At 42.6% G+C, this 18,385-nt stretch overlaps 1 protein-coding gene and 1 long non-coding RNA gene across 4 annotated transcripts in view; one reads left to right on the forward strand and one right to left on the reverse strand.

Annotated features, from left to right (window-relative positions):
- Nucleotides 1-6,790, reverse strand: part of LOC138690836 (uncharacterized) — a 197,901-nt gene extending 191,111 nt beyond the window's left edge. The window contains exon 1 of one of the 3 annotated variants that reach the window (XR_011329648.1): nt 6,611-6,790. This is a non-coding gene — a long non-coding RNA (uncharacterized lncRNA). The remainder of the gene's footprint in view (nt 1-6,610) is intronic. The other 2 variants (XR_011329647.1, XR_011329649.1) reach the window with 2 other exon arrangements.
- An 8,136-nt stretch (nt 6,791-14,926) lies between these two features.
- The window catches only part of PDZRN3 (PDZ domain containing ring finger 3), a 147,420-nt gene continuing 143,961 nt past the window's right edge, over nt 14,927-18,385 (forward strand). The window contains exon 1 of the mRNA XM_069811830.1: nt 14,927-15,944. Within this exon, the coding sequence (XP_069667931.1) occupies nt 15,228-15,944 (717 nt within the window). The 5' untranslated portion in view covers nt 14,927-15,227. The remainder of the gene's footprint in view (nt 15,945-18,385) is intronic.

Genomic DNA, 18,385 nt, shown 5'->3' on the forward strand with positions numbered 1-18,385 from the left:
ACCATTTCTGCCTTTAATGGTTTTTGTCTACTAGGTCTACATTTTCTCAATAAGGTTAGGGATAACGTTGATAAATGGCTAAAGCACAAGACTAGACACGAACAATTTGGGGCTTAACTGAGCCGTTCCACTCAACTGCCATACGATTCCGGAAAAGTCATTTCAATCACCTTGCACAAAATTCTGCTTTCTAGTTAAGAGCTGGGCACTGAAGTTGAAATCTGTGAGGGCTGACACCCAAGACCTGCTGCTCATTTTAGAAATAATAATAACAACAATAACAACAATAACAATAATGCTTTTCTATATTTTTCATTATTTTGCATTTCTTAGAAAAAATATGACATATTTTCATATGAAATATGAAACTAATAGTTATATCTTAAAATGTCAGACATCCCTCTGTTATAATTTGGAATAGGCCTGTCAGTTGTAGCTGAAAATGCCTGTGATGACTTGACTTTTTATGTGTTCTGGGCCATTGATGTCTTTTCCAATACAATACTTTTTCACTCTAAAAATTACTTAAGAAAAATCTTGCAATTCCAGGTTATAGAAAAAAAGGCTGACTTATTTACCTTGTTTTTCATCCAAGCACAAGTGCAATACCATATATGCTGCATAGGCTGAAGCTGACTCATCTTCTAAGCAGACGTCTATGTTGTTGAATGAACCAAGCACCTGTTCGTTTGCATTTTGCAAGGAAAAGGTTTTCACAAATTGTGTAACTCTGCTAGTGAAGAGGGTCTTATCTTCAGGATGGATAAAGTGGACATATTGGTGGCTGGAAGCAAAGTTAAATAACATAGCAAATCAAGCATACTACCTGAACCAGTGACATGACAAACCCAGAGGCAACAATAAAGTCTGCCAAGGAGCTTGATTTTATCAGTGGGTTCCCAGGTAAAAGGAACACTCTAAATGGTCACAAAAGCACTTCTACAATACATGTCTTAGAGTATGACAAGATTCTTACTAAAACATAATCTGGATTTACAAAATCTCCCATATTCTGGATGTTTTGACTGATAAAGAGGTAGTAGAGTTTTCTCCTCAGAAACAGCTAGCAGATGTTTGGATAAGCAAAAACATCAGTGTATTTACGCCTATAGGACTGAGCCCTAATGTAAACTGAAGTTCACATAATACTCCTCAGAATACCCATAAACATCATAACTTGTTACAGTCAAAAGCAACAGCAGAGGAAATACAGTGAAAGAGGGTGAAAAGCAGCAGCAGCTTTCCACTAACACCAGTAAGAGTAGCAAGCAGTTTCATTTGCTAAGTCTTGGTCAGAGTCAATAAAATTTCCTCTGTTTATGTCTTCATCATTTAAAAAACTCATGAATCCTAAAATGTGCCTTCTGTATAGCAAGAACATATTACTGTATTTATATGCATTTCCATCAAAACCTGCAACGAGCATCAACGCGTCAGACTTCCCTTTCTCCCCCACTTCAGAACTGTTGAAAATGAGCTAGAAAATAGTTCATTAGTTATCTGAAGGGAAACCTGCTTATTCTGGTGGTAGATGATTGCTTGAGCACAGTTGTCTGAGTGCTGATGTATCCAGGCCTTTGGAAATCAGGAATGAATTTCAATTGGGTATGCATAGAGCAACTTCAGCTGCACAGTGCAGTGTCATACTAGTACGTATTTGCCTAGAAATCCAACACAGAACTTAATAATGCAAGTCTAATGTAGAATTTAGTAGTGGCATAAAAAGTTCCTAATACGCAATACATTGAATACATGAAATATTGTGATGACATTTAACTCTCATTGTTCAACTGTTTTATGAAAAGTGGCCATTCAGCAGATACCAGAGTGCTGAATGCTCTGTCCATAGATGGCTTTATCTAGTTTCACACGTGTGTAGTCCAAATCTAAGTGACATTTTTGAGTGAAGTAGAGGTATTCTAACAGAAAGAGCTAATTATATCTGATAAGAGACAGTTTCTTTCAATGTTGCATTAAGACCATATTGAGATCTACCTGGAACATTTTTATGACATCCACTAGCTCTATAAAAACGGTACAGGTTGATTTCTACCAATTATATGCAGAGAGAAATGGATTTGAAGAACCTGCAATACCTTCCGCAACTGTTTGTCCTCAAAAGACAACAAGCTTTGGGTTTTGCCTGCCCTGCTAAAGCAACTATGCATTACTGAGATTTGATCAGTCTAATCAGAGGCCTGATTCCGCATAATGATTCTTGTGCTTCCTAAAGTCACAGGTTTCAAATAAACAGGTGAAGAGTTTCATGATTGCAATGCTACAATTCAGGATCGGACCCATAATGAAACAATTAGCATGAAACAAACAGCACAAAACTGGTGCTTATTAGGGCTCCTCAGTCTTTCTTCAGGTCATGTTGTTTAAAAACAGCTTATAGGAAAGAAAAGATAAAATAACTGTTGGTGAAGTGAATACAAACTGTTTCGTGAGACAGGTAAGTTTTGCATGACCGTACATCCATATAACCTAAATTCCTCATGCTGTAGACAGCTGGCATAGATATCTTTTCTTTAGCATGCAGGTATATTAAAAAATACTTCAGGTAATCTGTTTAAACGTTATGTAAAATATTAAGAGCCTGATCTGAAGCCTATTGATGCCAGTAGAAAACCAAAGTGTCATATGCTATGTATTTTGAGTAGTCTGAATTGTAATACTAAAAGTACCTTATTTCCTTTGGAGAAGCCACAGACAACTCCAAAAGACCATAAGAAACCAGATCCTTAAGAAGCCCTCTGGAGCAGCAATTTTTGGTGAAGAGGAACACTAAACACTCATTTTCTTCTGAAAAATCAGAGCAGTCACTTTATTCATATGTGGAAACACAACCTCCCCACTATGTTTAATGTCACAAAAATGCTAACTGCTCATGGGGGAAATATTAGATCAATGTTAAAAAACAGCTGGGAAAGACCAGGGGAAACATTGCACAAGATCTGCAAGCACTTTGTGGAATATTTAGTTGGCACTTCTCTGGAGTGTTTGTGAGCATTTTCTGATATTTCTGAAGGCATGCTGGGAAAATGTTATGAGAAAATAACAGTCAAGTAGTAGAGCCATATGAAAAAAATCAACAACAAATAATAAGGAAAGAAGCTAATTTATCCTGCAGATAAATCAATGCTAAAGCAGAAATACACTGTGTGTAACAGAGCCTTGCCCTTTCCTAGCAAGAAATAAAGTTGTGTGTTATTTCTATAATCAGCTCCTTTCATTACTACTCCCACCAAGTTGCTAGCTTCCAGCAGCAGATGAGAGAGGCATCAATGTGACCACACATTTCAAGAAACCTGCCAGTCTCCTATCTTCCTCCCTCTTGGCCTATCATTAACTTCATTCAGCTTAATTCAGAATTTTCAAGAATGCATGCACTGTTTTAACGAAAACAGCTTGCATTCTGTTGTGCAGAACTGAGTGGCATTTATGCAATATATATTCACTAGAGTTGTAGTTCTCAGCCTTATCACTTGAGATGTATTTCTTCTTCACAGATATTTTAAGTAGCATTATACATCCCTCTCCCCTTGTCCTGCCCCATGTGGGACAGTCTTTCCAACCAAAGAGAAGCAGCTTCCCCAACACATGACCTGCCTCCACCCCTTCCACTTCACTATTTTAAAGTTCTCTCCATAGGTTCATGACTTTTAAAGTTATGTAGATCATATCTTGCAGCCTCCTCTGCTCTACTTTTTTCCAGGTCACTTTGATGTTGCTCTCCTGTGCAGTGTTTGAGAACAGACATAGTCTTTGTCCTCGTGACAGACTTGATTCCAGAGACCAAGAACTTCTGCAAAATGCCACCAACAGCGTGCAGACACAGTTTGAGCATTAACATTTACCAGCCAAGGCCCCAGAAGGGTGTATATTCCCGTAAGAAGCCAACCCCTTGAGCAATATAAAAGGCCTGCCAAGGACAGCCAAGTAAAACCAGATGCAGTGGGCTGGAAAGATACAGAATGGTAGTCACACTGGTAGGCAGTGTGAGATGAGAAAATAAGGAGAGGACAAGGAAATGAGTGGAGAAATGAAAGAATAAACAAAAGAAGAGTAACAGGGAGAGAACTGACATGGGCAGTATGAAAAAGCATACGACAAGCAGGCCATATAGGAAAGTAAAGGAAGGCAGGCATCAGTTCAGAAAGGAGAAAAATGGGTTTTACACATACACGCCCAAATTACTGCTAGCTGTAACACTATTGTCTACATCACAGGTAATTTAGCAGTTAGGATCTGCTAGACAAGAATGAATGATCTCCAAATGTTTGGAAAATATGAAAGTATGAATCATAGCATTTGACTATACAAAAAAAACCAAAAAACAAACAAAAAAAAACCCCAAAAAACCAAACCCCAAAACTATGACCTTACCATTATTACCTACAGTTTTATCCTTACTTTTGCCATTGGCCTGAATGTCTGTTTGTCTTCAATAAACTCCTGATAATTGCATATGTGTTAATGTTACACAGTAGAGGTCAATACCATACTTTTATATGATAACTGAGGCAAATAGTAAAGGAATGGCAAATGTACAACTTAAATTTCGGCAACTTGAAAGATCTCTGCACGCTTCCTGAAATAATTCCTAACACCAGTTCAGTACACTAACCTTTGCTTTTAGAATAGCTATAGTCAGATAAATCATTTAACTCTACCATCAAGGCTGTTACCTTTGGCTTTTTCCATTACTTTCTATCTTGTTATTCAATGACTTAAATCAGTCACTAGAGCCCACTTCATCAAGCTTCAATAATCTATAAACCAACTACTTATACCATGATTTTTTCATGATTTTTCACCAGTCAGCCCAGTTTTCTCTACAAACATTACTGAATTCCTCTTTACATTGGGGGGGGGGGGGGGCAGGGAGTCAATTTCCATAGTGGCTAATGAAAAAAGTGTCAGAAGACATAAAGCTATTGCAGAGTAACAACCACATCTTTAGGTAATACCTGCCTTCGGAACCAAATAAATCAGTCTTCAGAGACTGGACTAAAGGGACAGGCTTTGGAGCTTCAGCTGCTCGAGGCTGTAGCAGTGCACATCCACTCTGACTGCGTATAGCCAGAAACACAATGCAGAGCAACCAGGATCTTATCTAAAACACATCTGAGGGAGACAGAACCAGTCTGCTCTTCCCACAATCTCTCTTAGCTACAGTTCTGATGATCAAACAACAGACTGGGTAGGAAAAGCACCTCCCATCCCCAGTATACAGCTGTTGAAGTAGCAAATGTCCAGCAGGTCCTTGCAGCAAATTTTTGAACATGCAGGACGCTGGGTGCAGTCACAGTTATAGTTCACAAATGGTAAGAAGGTTTTGCATTGGCCTGAAGTAGCATAGGTGAAGTCTCCCTGACTTTATGGCACAGGGCCCTTTACAAAGAGCAGTTATTTTACCTAGAGTATGGAAAAATCTTGTTGTAGCCTTTATAAATGCTGTTAATGGAAAATTAACTAGCAGAACACGAAGAGTAGGTGTGGGAGCAATCTCATCATGTCCTCATTGTTATAAAGCAATGTACAAACATACAGTGTAAGCCTTTATATTGAAAACAATCATCCTCCTAAAATAGCCTGCAGCAGCAAACAGCTACAGAACGGGATTTGTTACCAATCATATAATACTCTGCACTAGTTACTAGTCAGATCTGCTCCTGATGTTTAGCAGGATACTCTGCTTTGCAGTTTGGGAGAAAGCCTTGATCCTAAATAAATTGCTAAGCTTTCAGCCTCCTAGTTTAGCTGCATGGTGAAAAAGATGAGCTGCAGTGAAAGAGAAGGGAGAAGAGAAGCAATACCCGTGGAACTGCTGTTCAGACCATTTTCAAAATTTTATTCCCATTGCAACGTCAACGGAAATTTGCATAGAGAGGTATAAAACTGGAGCAATTCTGATTAATTCTGGAGCTAGCCACATCAACACATTTTTTGGAAAAAATAGGGGGATGACATTAAAAGGATTCCTGCCCCTCTCCCAACTCTTTTCCTGGGGGGAAGGCTTGGTCCAAAGGAGCCACACAGCAGACCTGGGAGACTGGCATGTTTAGTTCATGGACCTCAGCTCTGTTTCTGACATGCGTCTGGACGGGTTGTCGATAGCTGTTAGTCATCTTACCCTACTTCAGGCCCTGCACGTGTCTGTACTCCTTTATGTATACACTAGGTTTGGGAACAAAGTGTGTAGGACATTAACTAGTGAAAGTATGAAAAACATGTGAGAAAGAGCGACCTTAAATAGTGGAGTTTGTGACCTTGCGGCTGTCCCTGAAACTGTTTAACACAGATACAAACACAGATCTCCGCGGCCACAAACACATCACGGCTCCCACATGGGACCAACTTCGCTCTCCACTGGAGTCTCCTCACCTCCTGGAGGGTGTCAACTGCTCCCTCTGGAGCCTCCCTTTGTTTCCTTCTCTTTTCTATATGACACCCACAGCATTTCCTAGGACAGAAATCTCCATCCCCATCTCCATCCCCCTCATTATCAAAGCTGCGAATCCTACTCACAGACATATGCCCTGGAGAGGGAAAATTAGCCATATGCTGAATGTGGAGCACAGTCCTCATTTCAAACTTGACTTACCTGGATATCCACGCCGGTCCTCTGCTCCGAACCATCTTCTCTGCTCCAAAATCTGAAGTGTCAGCCTCAGTAGTAAGTCCTAAAAATCCAAACAAATAAGAAATAGTCTCCTTCGTGGTCCTGGGGACTCATCCGTTATATTACTAGGCCTGATTGCAAATGTTAAGACCATTTTTATATTAATGTCCTTGAAAATTGTCCTTGTTTTGTTTTTAATTAAAATATAGCATTAGCTGTATTATTATCATCACTTTGCTAATTTTTCCGACAAAATATTTTCCTTGCATTTTTATGTGGCATCCTAGTTAACAAAATATTTTCTTTTTCAAAACTATTTATTTCGGAAATAAAAAATGTAAGCATCTATTTCAATACAATTTTAAGAAAAAAATGTACAGAAAATTTATATTTAGAAATTGTAAAAAACTGTGGACAATACTTCCTCATAATGACCTGTTTCTAACTTTTTACAGTGACAACAAATTTGACATTTCAAGGGGTTTTCAGAAAATTCTGCTTTTATTTTTTCAGTCACATCTAGTATTTATATTAACTGTTTTGCCAAGAGGCTCACATTCTGTCACTGACAAACATAGCAGAGACTGCCAAAATAAAAAGATATGACTTTTCTTCATTTTGGAACCTTTGTCAAAGTTCAGAAGAGATCTTAGAAACACCAACTATACTTTCAAACTAAATGTCTAAAATGTTAATGAAATTTCAGGGCATAATATTGCAAAGCCACAAAGAAAAAAAGAAAAGAAAGGAGCTGGAAGCTGCCTAGATCAAAACATTTGAAAAACAAAAATAAGGCTAAAACTAAAACAGTTATGAGAGCTACACAAAATGGTTTTCATTAGTGCAAGATAGCTATGAATATTAATATTTAACAATGTAATTTGAATGGATCTGGCACAGCATCTTGCGCAGTAGGACTACACTCAAGTTCTATGGTGTTCTGAGCACAAATACAGTTTTTAAAAGCTCCTGACACTCCACATCATTGCACAATTAGAAAGTTACATAAAACAGCCATAGTGGAGACGCCTTGGGGGTCTCTGTACCCACTCAGCCATGACTCCTGAAGAAATTTAGAGCTCCCAAAGGACTCTACTCATGCAAAAAAGAAGAGTCTTCATACCTTCAAGTGTGGGTTTGGGGTTTTTTTAAGGAGAAAAAAAACCCCAAACCTCCTCATGTTTAAGAAATGGTGCCTTTTGTCTCTTAACAGCAAAACTGGGTTTGTTTAATAGCTAGGATGTACCTTCTTTCTTTTTCTGAATTGAGTGACTGGTCTCCAGAATACACACAACTCCCATCACTTGCACCATTTTGAATTAAGAGTAAATATTGATGTATATTAATGAGAAAAACAATGGCTTGACCTAGTGTAACCTTCTTAGCATATGACTTATTAATCCACTGACTGTCTAATTCAATGGGGACTAAATTCTTAAGACCGTTGAGCATTAATATTAATCAAAACTTTAACTTGCATCAAGAGGTTTCCACACTGGCTTAACAGTTCCCTGATTCTAGCACTCCCCTGGCAAGAATGTCACTGATTTAAGGTCCCTGAAATAGAAACGTTAGGGGTTTGGGATGAGATCTCTAGCTGCATGCACACTTCAGGTTTTCTGATGTGGGATGTTTCCTACAGACATCTTTAGTTTCTATCACCTGTAGAATCTGTGATCTTTCAAACTCACTATTTCTCCAAAACGTCACTGTGATGTTATTGCACATCTCTGTATAGGCTGGGACAAACAGCTGCAATACACCAAGCAGAACACTGCTGTAAAATCCTCCTGTATTGAATCTTTGAACACTTGAAGTATACAACTTTTTTGAGCTCTCATTCAGCTCCCAGAGTTGAATGAAGAGCACACAGACTAAAGAGCAGTTCTCAAACCTTCCCATCAAAGTCCAGACCACAGCAAAACATTTTCAACCTGCATACCCAGTTTGATGCTTATCCTAGCCTGATCATACAAAGTTTATTTTAAAAGGGATTAAATTTACTTTTAGTACAGTATTTTAAATCACATACATAAATTATTATTAATTTTCTAAAACTGCACACAACTTTTCAAGTGGCACATTCCAGACACTCACCATATTTGCTTCTTCTCAGCAAGCAAATTTTGTCATGTCCCTGCTTTAACTTCACAAAGGCCTGTTACACCTCTCTACCCATGGCTTCACTTTATCCCAACTCCTTTCCCAACAAGAAATAAGGAAATAAATCTTTGAAATCTGTGCTTAATATTTCTAAGTACTGGAACCTCCTTTTTAAAAACTTGTGTTTTAAGGCAATAGAAATTCCACAGAAAATCCAAGAGCACTGAAATAAAAAGGCTTCCTTAAGCCACTACCATTTTCCAAAATACCTTGACTATCCAAAAAAAAGAAAAAAAAAAGCCAAAAGCTCAACTGGGATCACATTAAAGGTCATCAAGCCCAGAATCCTGTCTCTAAGAGCAATCAGGTGGGGATACTCATCTTGCACAGATAATGGCCTGGTCTGTTTGCAGCGATTCTCTCCTGGCTTCTGGCAATCAGTAATTTAGAAACTTCTAGAGACAGAGGACAGTAGCAACAGCTGGACTTACCATCCAAAGATGCTCTACGCCCTCCCTGAACCCATATATAGCTGTGGTCTCTACAATATCCTGCTGTAGTACTCATCAGGCAAAATAGCATTCTCCTAACCTTTTTTTTGGTTTTCTATCCTGGGGCTCAGGTGACCCAGAATTTAAGTATTTTTTACTTAACAGACTGGGCTTTCCATAAGGCTTCTGGTTTTGAACTAAGACATATGTTTTAAAAGGGAATTTTTCCTTAGTTTGTAAAAATGTAAATAGTGCTGTAAATACATAAGCAGGGCAACTGTTTACCTAAGAAATAGTGGATGATCACAAAAGCCTGCTTGCCAAATACACCTTGTGCAAGTATTAAGAACTGTTTATTTTGGAAATGGTACAAAAGCATCCTGAGATAAAGCAGTGTTGCTGATGTGGAAAAAATGGAACATTCCACATTATTCACGATCGTCCTGCCAGTACGAAAAGTGAATTAATTTCCATTCCCGTTCTTGAAAGCAGGACTATTTTTCACATTTTTAAGAGAAAAGAGTTGGACTTAAAGACTTTTGGAGATGCCTCCATGTGAACACACAGTCATGGATAAATACAGCTTCACCTCTTTTTCAGGGGGCCAGACTGTCAATTAAGGGCAATCCAAAGGCTCTCAGATTTGTCAGCTAAATACAATCCCAAACACACCTACCCATGCAAAATGCTGCATGTGTGAGTACTGTCTGACAGGTCTGCAACATCCATGTGCATGGAAAATGGGGAAAAGATGCTCAGCAATTTATCTTCACTGAGCACCCTCTCTTCTCTGAGATGTGGACTGACCTCCACTATTACTGAATTCATTGTACAAACTCCTACAGAATATGCCTCTAAATTATGGCTTGCATTTTATGTCCCACCCATTACCATTGAGTTAATTACAGTCTGGATTTAAACACTATTATTACTTACAACGTGTAAGATGTGTGAAAGGGAATTAGGCATATATAATGTCAGTTCTCTCTGTCTAAATTGTTTAAATAAGGGAGGAAAAGACAAAGAAATTATATAGTACAGAATGTGGTGTCTACATCATAATTTCATACCTACTGCACGTTTTTGTATTGCTGAGGATATTCAAAGATGCAGCATTTGTGGCCATAGAACTGGATACTGAATGCTTTCTGGGACGTAGCCTCCACTGAAATTTGGAATCCTTGTGTAGTTTCAGGCAAGCAGTGGTCAGGTCTGGGACTCAGTCTTGTACACATATCACAGACTTACTCATAAAAAGCAACTGCTCCCAAAACTGGCTCCAATATCAAGTGAAGAACAACTCAGGAAAAGCAGAATTCAATTTCTAGCACTCAGCTAAAGACTTACTGAATTACAATGGGCACTTCTATTATCCCGCATTTCATTAAGCCCAGTCTTAAAACATGGGTAGTTCTCCCCTACCACAAAGAGGATTGTTCATAATAAAATGTATAATAAATAACTTCAAGACTCTCAGATATTGTAGTGGTGAATTAATGTAACTATTCAGACAAAGAGCGCTCAACACGGCTCACTGATCAAATTTCCTAAAAAGCCCCAGAAGTAAGAGTATTATTTTATATTTTTCTCTATCCATATTAATATAGGAATGTATACTTACAGCCAAAATTCTTGTGGACCTTGCCTCTCAATTATTCCTAAATAAAATACAAACTCTACTATGACTTTAGTTATGTAAAGAGATGAGGAGAAGGAAGCCAGTTATGAAATAGGCTCAAATGATGCCAGTCCTTCAAGTACGTGTCTGAAAACAGCTAGATTTCTGAGACAGTGAAATAGATCTTAAGCAACTACACAAAAATATGTATGGAACATCAAGAAAGGATGCTCACATGCTATCTTTTACTTCTTGCTTAAATGTTTCTTCTGGAACAGAGGGATTTGATTCGGATTTTTGATGCAGCTTGTTCTGTTGCTAATACATAATTTACTTCTAAGCGTCCATTTTAATATCATATCAACCTTCTACTCATATATGTAAAACCCTGAAATCCTAGCTCAACTGCCAAGACAGAGTCCAGCCTTTTGCAAAATACTTAATATAAATGTCATATAAACCATTATCATTATGAACTGCCTCTACTGTGGTTGATACGGACTACACTCTACCATTACAAGATTGAGATTTTCTTTGGTCCACATTCATCACCTCTTCTGTGTATCTTCTATTAATGCAAACTTATATTTCTACCAGCAGTAAAAATAAAGGATTGAGGCAAGTTTACTTGAATTTTAATGATAGGAGCTACACAGATAGATAAACATGTAAAACATACATAGTACAAGAAAGGTCATAAAATGTCATAGAATACAGAATGTTTCAAATCTATAACTCTGTACAGTGCTTCAGTGCTTGGCAATGAACAGAATGTTGAGAAGATCTTGACATTTTAAATACATTTTAATTATATTGCACATATTCTAAATACATTAAATGTATTTTAAATATGCCCAGGACTACTGTGAGTTTCAGTTTCCAAAAGGCTCCAACTAAGGCTCACAAGGCTTCAAAAGGCTCATGAACTAAGTGCATGAGGAAGACCGTGTTACATTGGACATGCCCTATTAACCTCAGGGGTTTCATCAGAGTGAAATAAGGCAGAAGAATGACACAGATGATTGCCAGGGAGAGGGATTCGACTCTTTCTCTGCATTACCTAATGGTTTCTACTTTTTTAAAGGCAAACTGATGTAAAAAAAAAAAAAAAAAACAGGTTTCTTGCAAAGATCCCATCATCAAGTGTAAAATGATGCCAACCTTTATGAACAAAAGGCAAATGAAGACAAATAACCACTTCCAATCAAATTGCATTTGATTTTCTGTGAGACTGGAAACTTCACAGCAGCAGAAAAAAAACCCCAAACCAGACTGAATGAAACCTGCTGCAAAAACCTTAGTTTTGCAGACATTTGAGAGTTGGCATTGTGATGCGCTACATCCCAAAGTACAAACTGCCATGCCCTCACCCTTCTTATGACAGGATAGCAAACCCAAATGACAGAGCCCTAACGGTTCAGTAATGGTCCCACCCCAGTGCGCTACCTCTGATGATGAGAGAACTGACTAAATAAATATGACCTTCCTTAGCTGTGGCAATGTAATTTCAGCCCTGGTGGCAATACAGTGGAAACCAAACCTCTTTTCAGTTTCAAACCTCAGCCTTTGAAAATAACATTAAAGGCTCATGTTGAGAGGCTGCTTGTTAAACATTTTTTTTTCAAGGGAGAACTGAAACATAAGTGTCTCTAGTAGGGAAAGCTCCGTTTCTGCCTTCTCTCGTGGATGACGGCAGCAGGGAGAAGGGAACTTCAATTCCCTGTCAGCAGTCCAAACTGTAGTCTCAATGCAAGACTGCAGTGGCCTTCAAAAGTTTTAATTTGTAAATAAGGTATCTATTCCTACATAAATGTCACATGAAAGTATGTCACAGAATTCAGCACACCATCTGCCTAGCCATGACTCCAAATGAAAACGTTATTCAAGTTCTTGCCCATATTTTCCATCCAAATATTTGTATAGTTTCAAATAGCCTAAGGAACCTGGTACTGACGTCATTCTCGCTGGAATCAATGAGAGCTCTGCCTCTGGCTTCAACAGGAATGGCCTCAAGCATCCTGTAGCAACAACTTTGAAATACTAAACCAAAACTGCTACGGCTATCGTGGAAGGAAGTCATGTATTTCTATTTCTATTTACAACCATCCTGAATGCATGAGGCAATTTATAAACTCATGTAAAGAAGGTCGTAAGACGGCGGTCACACGGGGAGTGAATTTAGAGCAGTTATCTTAAAACAGCCTATTCAGAAATAGTTGCACTGATGGATTTCCCCACCAGACAAGGTCTGATACAGGGTGAACGCCAACGCTCAAGTTGCTCATTCGTACTATGTGCATCCCCAGACCACGTAATCTGAAGTTTTATTTCAGATAAAATGCCCATGGAAAAGAATAGATGCCGTGATTAGTAACAGCTATCCAAGCACATTACAGACGAAGCATGGAGAATCAGCGGAGTGTGCGGCTGGTGGTCCAGGTGGTTGGAGGGAGGAAAGAGATGCAGCGTTGCAGCAAGGAAAATGGTAACAGACACTGGTGAGAAGAGGAATCCTGAGGAGGCAGAGATGAGAAAGAGGAGGAAGAGGAAAAAAGCAGTGAAGCACAAGAAGAAATTATGGGAATCACTACTACAGCGCAAATAGAATAGTCAGAAAGTAATATAAATGAATGAATTAGACTTTATCACCATGGCCCTGTACTGAGCATGACCTTCAGATGGAGTTAACAGAAAACCTACATGCACAGTCCTATGTTACATCTTTCTTTTTCACTTTTTTTTGTTTAAAAAGGAAAAACTCTGTAAAAAATTCCTTAGCTAGGTATATAACCCCGAATATGTGATGCACGCTTTCTTCAGTAGGGCAATGTATGCAGCCAAAAGCAACCTTAAGCTTTATGGAACATTAATAATGAGAATGAAATGAGCACTACAGATAGAATTCGTATTCGAGAAGTGAAAACCCTTAATACTAAAAACTACTTGCCTGAGACTGAATTGGGAACACAGTCGTGTAGCCACTGGTCTGTTACTTTCTAAAGGTCGCTAACAGACAAACAATCATCCCAGACGTTCAGAAAATCATTTTACCGTGATATAACAAGCATGTACTAAAGGTCATTTGAAACTGAAGTTTCTAGTTGGGCTTCTACTTTGCCGTAAAGCAAAACACCTTAAAAGAACAACTGCGCTGGTACGTGGCTTTAGCGCATGTGAGAATTCTGCTCCACCATCCACAATGAACAAAGCTGTTCTCTTTTATTGCTTTTTTCAGTACTTGAGTATCTGCCTTGTAAGAGAAATTGTTTTTGCCTAATGCTATGTCTGGTACTTCAGGTGTGGTCTGGCTAGCTTTTTATAGCATATTCCGGAGTGCTTTTAAATCATCTCCAGGCAGAAACAGATTATCAAAAGCGGTAACCTTTTCTGATCTCCCCCACTTACATCCAAGTGGCATTAACGGGACATTAACAGGCTACGCAAACGCAGGAAAAACGGATCCCTTTTCCCCAGGGTCAGGAGCAGCGCCGGCAGGCTGTTCTCTTTGCACTTTTTTCCTCCTCGGTAGCGCACGGGTGTCTCACCGAGGAGCCGAATTTCAGCCAGCCCACCTCCCTTCCCAAAAGTCGCCCACTTCGCCGTGTCCCCCCTCGAGCCGAGCCCGTCCCGTTTATCACCGGCCGCACGTTAAACGTGACGACAGCCCCCCCCCTTTCCCCTCCACTGCTTCCCCACCACCGTCCCCGTTCCCCTCCCGCCCGTCCCTCCTGCTCTCCAAGCCTCCCCCCAACCGGGAAGCCCCCCTCCCAGGCACACCTCACCCGCCGCCCCGCTCCCCTTCGCCCCATCCCCGGGCTCCCCGGTTACCTGCCACCGCACGGGGCGGGAGCGGGGAGGCGGACGGTGGACCCAGATCGCCCCCCCCCCCCCCCCCCCCCGGACCTCCTCTCCCAGAAACAAAGGCACCCTTGTCCCTCGCCGCGGACCCGCAGGGGGGGGACGGGGCCGGGACGGGAAGGGACGGGACGGGGGGACCCCCGGGGCGTCCCGGGTGGGCGGGGCCGGGGCGGGCCCCGGGGCGGGCAGCGCGCGGCGGCGCTCTGCGCAGGCGGCGGGCGAGGAGGGGCCGGGAACCGGCGGGACGCGGCGGCGGCGGGGCCGGGGCGGACGGTCCCTGCCCAGGAGCGGCGGGGACAGAGCGGCCGCGGAGGTTTCCCGGCACCGCTGCGGGCTGGGCTCGGGGCCGGAGCTCCTGCTCGGGCGGCGGGGGTAGCGGGCGGGTGTTTATTTATTATTATTATTTTGTGGCTCGCCCGTCGCGTCTCCGCGCTTCGGTTCACTTTGGCTGGGCTTTTTTTTTTTTTATATATATTCACACACACACACACGCACCTTTTTCGCGTGTTTTTGGCAAAGCGGAAGGAGGATGGGGTTCGAGCTGGATCGCTTCAACGGGGACGTGGATCCCGACTTCAAATGCAATCTGTGCAACAAAGTTCTGGAGGACCCGCTGACCACCCCCTGCGGCCACGTCTTCTGCGCCGGCTGCGTGCTGCCCTGGGTGGTGCAGCAGGGCAGCTGCCCCGTCAACTGCCAGCGCATCTCCACCAAGGAGCTCAACCACGTCCTGCCCCTCAAGAGCCTCATCCTCAAGCTGGACATCAAGTGCGACAACCACGCGCGGGGCTGCGAGGCGGTGGTGCCGCTGCAACACCTGGGCGAGCACGCCGAGACCTGCGACTTCTCCCCCGCCAAGTGCCGCAACCGCGGCTGCCGCCAGGTGCTCAACCTCCGCGACGTGGAGGTTCACATGCGGGAGCGCTGCGAGGCTCGGCCCGCCGGCCTCTGCGAGCAGGGCTGCGGCTTGATGCTCACCCACGGCGAACGCCGGGCCGGCGGACACGGCTGCCTCCGCGCCCTCCGCGCCCACGGAGCCGCGCTGCAGGCGAGGGCGGCGGCGCTGGAGAAGGCGCTGAAGAAAGAGGCGTTGCGCGCCGGCAAGCGGGAGCAGTCGTTGCTGTCGCGACTGGCGGCGGCGCAGCTGGAGCTGCAGGTGACGGCGCTGCGATACCAGAAGCGCTTCACGCAGTACAGCGCCCGCCTCGACGCCCTGGCCCGCGCCCGCGCCGCCTCACCCGGCAAGGTAAGCGGCCGCGGCGTGCCCGCCGGGGGGAGAGGCTTCCCCGCTGGCGGGAAGAGGGAAGGACGGAGGGAAGGAGGGAGGGAGGGAGCCGGCGTGGCCCCGTCCCCCGCCCTCCTCAGGCGCCCCTCAGCAGCGGCGTCGGGCTCGGCGGGGCGGGAGAGACGTTCCCGCCTGTCTCTCGGCGGGTTTCTGAGGAAAAAGGGGCGGCGGCGGGCGGGGGGACACACACACCCCCCCACCCACGGCGCCCTCGGCCCTGAGGGGGCTCTCCCCGCCCGGCCCCGGGCTGTGGGTGAGCGGGAGTTGTCCCGCGGAGCCCGCCCGGCCCCCACAGCCTTTGAAACATCTGAGCTTTGGCTTTTAGGAGCCGTCATGTACCGGTTTGCGTAGATGTCTTTTTTTTTATCTCGTGTGACCATCGTTGGTATCTGGACCCCATATGGCAACTCGCACATCAAAATACCGAGGTCACGGCGTTACTATTACTTTTTTTTTTTTCCTTGGTTCGCTCCCCGAAGAAACCTCGAAACGGCAAAAATTGGAATTTCCAGGGCTGGAAATGGTATTAAACCACCAGAAATCGACTCCCAGGAGTAACACAAAGCGGAGTGAATTGGAAGAGGCTGTTGTGACCCAATGCTTTCCAGACCCTTAGCTCACCTAGCGCCCTAGAATACGGCTTCCTCCAAAATACGGGCTTTAGGATTAACTGTTACGCAACTCAGACACCTTGCCAGCTATTTCATGATCCCAAGCCACCATCTTCGTAACATCCGTGTCCACATACGAGGCGTCAGCTCTGTACTCGTGGGTTTTTTCCCCAGAGTCACACAGGGTTCTTTAAAAGCTCAATTTAGGAGGAGAAAAATTAACTTGACTTCCACCCCTCAAAATCAGACCATTTATAAAATGACCAGAATCAAAAGCCAGAGCTACAACAATCCCTAAGTTTTAATTGGAATGAGGCTCCCCAGCGAGGGAAGCCCCAGAAGCCAATTATCTTTTAAATGAAGACATTCAAAGTCCTTCCCGTGACCTGGAATGTGCTACCACAGACACAGCAGTATTAAACTATTCAAAACTGTCAAACATCTGTATTCACACCTTTGGTAATGCTGAGGTTCTAAAAGCTGTGTAACTTCATGTTAGAGTCTCTCATTTTTTCTTTTTTTTGTTTTTCCCTTTTAGAAATCCAGGACAAAAAACCCCACCATGTTTTGCTAACTCAAACCAGAATATTTTAATACTAAATGTACTCTTCTAACTTCTGGCACTGCTGGGCGTGGTGCTGGTTAAAATCTTAGTAAAACTATTAAAATAAATCGGGGGTTCACATTCGTGTCAAGATTCAGGACAGTTCTCTCTCCTCCTTTTCCTACAGCCCCCTGTACTTTGCAGTGGCGTGCTGCAGAGCTTTCTGCTCCCGCAGCTTAGCACGCAGCTGCCTCTGCTCCCTCTCGCGTTGCTGATGATAGGAAAGCCCTCCATACAGTCCTGCTGTCGGAAATCATCTCGCTGAATCTCGACCTCGTCTCTGATCTGATCCTAACAGCACACCTTTATTCTCACACTGCCCCTCCTTCTGTTCTTTGTGGCTAGTGTTGATAATGTTGGTTTTGCATTTTATTTAGCTCTGTAGAGTGTAGTGAGCTGCTATCAGCATGAAAGGCGCTACTTCAGATAGTTGTAGACGTGCATGGTACATAGTTTCCAGCAAGACTTTTTATCAAATTTATGGATACAGCTGGCCAAAGCGACTGTGCTTGTTTTCAGCCATATTACAAAAGGCTGTTATACAGTTTTCTGAAGCAGCGCCTAATCTGAAGAAAGCTGGAAGGTGTCATGTCACCACAGACTTGTGGTCTAGCGGTCAATCAATTACATGTCTTTCACAGCATTTTGGGCAGCTTTCCAGTACTAACAGCTTTAGTCTGCCCAGCTCCCAAAGAAGTACAATCAGGAAACTTGCATCTTTGTGCACTAGAGAGTTTTTTAAAAGACCCACGGTAATCACCTAGCGCAGGGGATGCTTTACCAATTTGGGGCTGTGGCACGCTTCCAAGTTTTTACTCTGGGGTTATTTTCTCAGAGAGGCAAGCATAGACTGTGCAGCATGCGATGCAGATTGTAACACTCAGCAGGGCGTACATACTTGCCTAAGGATTAGGTCCCTGAAAACATGGATTACGTGTATGATAATGTGGAATAACTGATTTCAATTTCAGAAGCAATTGCGTATTCAAAGCATGCAGCGCCTTTGCTATCATTATTTAATTATGATCATTATTCATATTTCATGTATTTTGTTATAAGATGTAATTGTTCAGTCTATGTTAAAACACAAGCAGGCCTAGCACTAACAAACTGGGTTCATAGGTTAGATGTGGTGATTGCAAAACTTACTGTAGGAGGTTCTGGCTCCTCAGGAGATGAAGAAAAAG

Source organism: Haliaeetus albicilla, chromosome 24, assembly GCF_947461875.1.
Source record: "Haliaeetus albicilla chromosome 24, bHalAlb1.1, whole genome shotgun sequence".
Taxonomy (NCBI): domain Eukaryota; kingdom Metazoa; phylum Chordata; class Aves; order Accipitriformes; family Accipitridae; genus Haliaeetus; species Haliaeetus albicilla.